Raw genomic sequence first — 6,000 nt, 5'->3', positions numbered from 1 at the left:
CTTGATTAGTTTCCATCCATTGCTTCTTGTCTTGTCTTCTGATGCTTTGGGAACATGTGGTACTCCATCACTGGAGGCTTTTAAGAAGAGACTGGACAATTTTTGCTGACCCCCTTCTTTGTGGTAGGCCCTCAAATATTGGAATGCTGTTATCATGTTACCCTAGTCCTTCTTTTCATTGGTCCACTTAGTCACTTTGTCAAAGAATAAAATAAGATCTGTTTGGCATGATCTGTTCTTGACAAACCTGTGTTGGCTTCTGATTACATCTTTGTTTGTTTCCAGGTGTTTGAAAATCCCAATTTTGATTATTTTTTCCAGGATCTTCCCAGGTAATCTGATCAGAATGTATCATTTTGATTAGGAAAGCCATTATTCTCTTAGTAAGAACTGTTGTCAAGATGTTCAGAGTTGCTTTGTGATCTGGTTACAAGAGAAAAGATCAAGCATTACAATAATCAAGTTTATGGGAAAGTCAGTTTTCCTTACTGCTCTGAAATTTATTCAAATGTATTTTTCATTCATTTGCTGCAGCTTTATCCCACTTTTCATATTGTTCTTTCCCACAGCAGCTTATTATCAATTAAAAAATGAGAATGCTGCTGTTCCCAATCTTATAAATTAAAAACAAGATACAACAAAAGAGAGGAAATAAAAATAGAACAGATAGATAAGTTTTATTTATTATTGGATTTTTATCCTATCTTTATTATTTATTATATAACTCAGCAAACAAACCGTAATACTCCTTCCTCAGCAAACAAACCTTAATACTCCTTCCTCCTCCTATTTTCCACACAACAACTCTACAAGTTGGGTTGGCCAGTGATTGACCCAAAGTCATCCAGCCAGCTTTCATGCCAAAGGCAGGACTAGAACTCAGTCTGTTGATTTCTAGGTGAGTACAGTACTTTAACCATTAAATTAAACAGATCTTAAGGGCATTGTTACCTGTAAAGTTAGCATTAAATGCTGCAGTATTTTATCATTTTAAATAATTAATTGAACATACTTGATTGATGAGCAAAAAAGCCACATTAAATATGTTAGGACGTTTTTAACTATTAGAAAAAGTAATCTTAATGCAAATAATTATAAAAGCAGCAAGTGGAACAGGTACATAGAAAATACCTCTTCTAAATTTGGATAATCTCCTGTGCAAAGATAATTATTGTAGCTGATACAACTTAGTGACACAAAGTCGATTGACAGCCCATTTCTTAATATTTAGTGTGGAGAGCCACTACCCCCTTTCTAGAAGAATAAAATATTTTGAGGAGTATTTTAAAAAAGCAGGATAAAATATTTCCCCTAAAAGAGAAATTTAAAAAATCTTAAGGGAGAAAACAACTCAAAGCCCCAGCTCCCTGCCCCCAGCAGATATTTTGTGCCCATTAAGAAAAACTGGGTCAGCTTATCTACAAAACAAAAGACCTTCAGCTCCAGGGCAAGGTATTAAGACATGAGCCTTCAGGACATAATAGGAATAACCCACTAAGACACAGAGCTCACTACATTGCATAATCTCCTAAGGCCATGTTTCACTCTCAGAAACTTCAACCAAACTTCTTAGACAACCTCCAGAGCCAGCTATGACCCTTACATAACACCTACATGGCCCCATGGGAGCTCGACAACAGCCAATAGAATACATGTTGTTATACAGAAACAGGAAGCTCAAGTGCAAAGCCCAAGAAAAGGTATAAAACTCTGAACTTCATGTTGTCAGCTACCCAGCATCACATGTGCTTGGTGGTTCTGCTTCATCAATAAATGAACCCTTTTTCTAAGCAGCCTCCATTTTGTCTCCAGTGCCTTTCTCCTGGCTTGGAGCTGAACCAGATGGATATTTCTTCCAACACTACTTAATATTTACTACTTATATATTTTCTCACAACTGAAACTCTTTTCCGGATCGAAAACAAAAAAGGAGAAAAGTTATAATCATCAGCGATCTGTTTGACAAATTCATAATAAGGTGAGGAGCACACATCTGCATCCATTGCTTCCAACAGTTAGGCTATATTTTAATTTCGCTCCTTGATGTCCAACTATTCGGTGGCTTACGTCATCGCCTCCGCTCGTTCGGTCCAATAGGAAGAAAAGAAGGAGGCGGAGACTACATGCGCGTTGCCATGGTCGCAAAGTTGGGTAGCAACGAGAGTGGAGGCGGAGTGCGCATGTGTGGTTTGCGCAGTATCGGGAGTTTGGGCCTGGTAGAGACTAATCTTACCGAAGGCTGCGATGCAGGGTTCCGTGATTCGGCGTACACAGGAGTTGCTGGGGCGCGTGATTCGAAAACCGCCTCTTACAGAGCGCCTTCTCAGCAAGCCCCCTTTCCGCTACCTGCACGACGTGATCGGGGAGGTCAGGCGAAGCGAAAGAGGCGGGAAATGGGGGGGGGGGGGAAACGGTCGGTCGTGTTTCCAGTTGCCTGGCAACTCGAGGAGGAAGCCGCAAAAGAGGCATGCAACTTTGAAGGAAGGGTTGTGTAAAGACGTTCCCCAAGGCATTAGGCAGGCTTAGAGAGATGGATGGCATCTTTTCTCCATCCCGTTTGATCCAAGGTTGCATGGTCCAAGGGATGTATGTATGTCAATCCCTCAAATGGCTGTTCATCACGGGAAAAGAAGAAAAGTTGCCGCAAACTACTGATTAAAAACAGTAGTTGCACGTACAAAGGAGGGGAAATTTAGCTATCCTTACTTTTGGCTCTTGTTCGTAAAAGACATATTTTAAACAGGTTTGAAATATCAAGAATAGAGGTATGGCTTTTAGATATGGAAGCTCAGCATTAACATGAGTGATTCTTTGTCTTCCATCTTTTCATGTGTTGAATAAGTTTCGCTTGTTTTTGCTGAAGACATAGGCCTTCAGGGAGAATTGTGTTCTGTACTGTACTAGAGGTGATATGAGGATTTAATTCTATCTATAAATGTAATTATACTGTAATGTAAGAATGAACATTATGTAACATTTTGTAGCCTATTATATCAAGTGTATCATTTTCTATTATATTTAGGCACAGGGGAAAGGAATTATCATTTAAGCAAGTATGAAATGCAAAAGATTATCTGGTTTTGCTCTATGAAGAACTGGGTGGGCTAGTGGCTGGGTTGGAAACCCAATCATATACTGTAACCTTGAGATAATTACCTAGAATTTTTCTTATGAGTACCAAGCCATTATAGTTTTTAAATAGAATATAACTTGTTTTTATATGATTAATTCAGCCAACTGTGCCTTAGCTAATACATTAAAACTACACTAAACCAATAGACTGATTGGTATATGAATGTTACACTTATAATATTTTATGACATCATGAGTATGCCGTAAAGTCCTCTGCTTATCACTTTTTGATAAGATGTTAAGAGGATTAATCTATATTTATATAATCCTTTATGTAATGGGAAAATGTTTTGTGGACATTTATTTTTTCTGTCAACATTTTTAATTGAATTATAAATTATTATAAAATACAAAATACAAAGTAAATAGAAAAGCAGTTGAAGGGGGAAGGAAAAGAGAAGTGAGGAAAGATAAGAAAAGAAAAAGAAGCATTGACTTCCGACTCTCTCTTATAGTAAAATAAGTCATTAACATCAAATAACAACTTTTTGCTTTTTCATAATAATATGAACAAGGCATTTCTATAAAGATCTATCAGTCTATTCAGTGAAACCCCAAGTCAGATTTTCATTCTTTTCCACATCAAGCTCGAAGTTCAGAAGCGGTCTCCATTTAGAAACGGAAGTACTTTAATCAAAGTAGTCCATTTTGCCATTTCAGCCAACTCCATCAACTTCTGCAACAATTTGTCCATAATAGGAATCGAAGTATCCTTCCATTTTTGTGCATACTAAAATCTCACTGCGGTCAAAATATATAATAACAAAGTTCCAATTTTTCCCCCAATGATTTTCCATTAAATTCTAAAGAAAAGTTCTGGTTCCATTTTTATCTCCATTTTCAAATTTTTCTGTAGTAAAATATGAATTATACTCCTTTTTTTTTGCTTTATCACATGTCCACCATAGATGGTAAAAAGTCTCTTTACTTTTACACTTTCATACCATGACATACCTTTATACAGCTTAAATAAGTTACCTGGTCTTAAATACCAACAATATATCATTTTACAGAAATTTTCTTTCAGATTATAATTTAATGTAAATTTTAAACCCTTTGTCCACATATTTTCCCATTGTTCAAGCATCATATTATATCCAAAGTTCCTTGCCCACTGAATCATACAATGTTTTACATGTTCATTTTCCAAATTCAATTTCAATAACATTTTATAGATCTTAGCAATAATATGTTCATCGTTACCACATAATGAACTTTCCAATTCATTTTTAACAAAGTCAAATCCATAACAGTTTTAATACAGTTTAAATCTTTCTTTTAGTTGTTGATAGCTAAACCAATGGCAAACATAACTTTCTGATTCAAGTTCTTCCCTCATCTTTAATATTGGGTCATCAGAGTTGAAAGATAAAATTTTGCAGTACATCAACCAAACTGGCTTTGCCATCATTTCTTTTCTAAAAAAGATTTCCTGTGGTGACACATAAGGGGGATAACTTTGTAGAGAGCTTGTTTTATATTTATTCCAAACTCTTAGTATGGCAAAATGGTTATTAAAATCCATCTTAACTTTACTTCTATTATTCCTAAATAGCCGTGCCATCCAAATCTTATGGCCCTCTAGTTCAAGTAACCTCTTATTCCAGGGGCTCACCCATTCTTTTGCCCAGATCAAACAGCATGCATCAAAATACAATTCCATATCTGGTAGGCCCTCTTCCCTCTTTCCTTACCATGTCTTTGGAACATTTATTATAGGAAAGTCCTTATTTGATTGAAATTACTTATGAGTACTTGTTTAATGCAAGATGTCATTTAAGGTGAAATAAGCCCCAGGAATTAAGGAGGAAAGCAGTTGTCTCTGATTGTCCCAGCTTAAATCTTTTTCTTTGCTAGTCCTACAAGTTTGAATCAAACTTTCTTCCTTTGTTGCCTGAAAAAGACCAACATAATTGCTCTTACAGGAAGTTCTCTTTGCAACCATATTCCCTGTTGACATTTTTCACAAATGAAAGGCGTCTACAGATAGTCCTTGATGTATGACCACAATTGGGGCCAGAATTTCCAGTTGCCAAGCAACCAAATTTTGATCACATGACGTATGTAAATGCTGTGACAGTTGTAAGGGCAAGGACTGGTTATAACTCACATTTTTCAGTGCCATTGTAACTTCAAAGGATAGCTAAATGAATGATTGTAAGTCAAGGACTGCCTTTACTTGCTTGTATTTAATCATTTTAGAAGATAAGTTTTATTTTTCTATTTAAATCAGCTAGTGTTTGTCTGGATTGTTTTATAATGCTGCTTTACAGAGCCACCCCATTCAAGAATGGTAATTAAAGGTTTTTCTCAAAAACAACCGCTAGTCATCATTCTGTAATTAAAAAGTGATGAAGCCTTAAAATTGCAGGGAATATTATTGGCCTAAGTTTACTTGTTTGTAATTTGTTCTACAACAGAAATATTCCTTGAATAGAATTGTGTCAAAGGGGCAGTGTATTTTAGTTCCTGTTGAAACTTCCAATAATTCAGCACGGAGTTGGACTAGAAAACCTGTGAAGTCCTTTCCAGCCCTATGATTCTGTATTCTATGTTCTGAAGTAGATTTGGGGAACATAGAGAACTACTCTTGAAATGGGAGAAAGTTACTAATGGAACTTTTTCACTAGGTTCAATCTATGCTTACATAGATTGAAATTTGGGTTGACTAGTTTTCCCATCTTCTGGCAATTGTACTGGTTTTTTTTTTTTACAGAACGTGGTAGACCTATGTACTGTGAGATAACACACGCATAACAAATGATCCATAATATTACTATAACCAATTGGTGATCCTTGCTCTAGTTAAGGCTACAGGTAGTCGGCACTTTACAACCACAATTGACCTCAAAATTTCCATTGCTAGGC

General features: G+C 36.2%; 1 protein-coding gene across 2 annotated transcripts in view; it reads left to right on the top strand.

Moving 5' to 3' along the window:
- The first annotated feature begins 2,156 nt into the window (after positions 1-2,156).
- The window catches only part of IFT54 (intraflagellar transport 54), a 55,301-nt gene continuing 51,457 nt past the window's right edge, over positions 2,157-6,000 (top strand). For both annotated transcript variants that reach the window (XM_087716583.1, XM_087716584.1), the window contains exon 1: positions 2,157-2,367. In XM_087716583.1, coding sequence (XP_087572709.1) covers positions 2,245-2,367 — 123 coding nt within the window. In that variant the 5' untranslated portion in view covers positions 2,157-2,244. The remainder of the gene's footprint in view (positions 2,368-6,000) is intronic.

The sequence above is a fragment of the Thamnophis sirtalis genome, unplaced genomic scaffold (genome assembly GCF_051295495.1).
Source record: "Thamnophis sirtalis isolate CommonGarterSnake01/CBP01778 unplaced genomic scaffold, rThaSir2_p1.2 scaffold_5, whole genome shotgun sequence".
NCBI lineage: Eukaryota > Metazoa > Chordata > Lepidosauria > Squamata > Natricidae > Thamnophis > Thamnophis sirtalis.
This window is presented reverse-complemented; position numbering and strand designations above follow the sequence as displayed.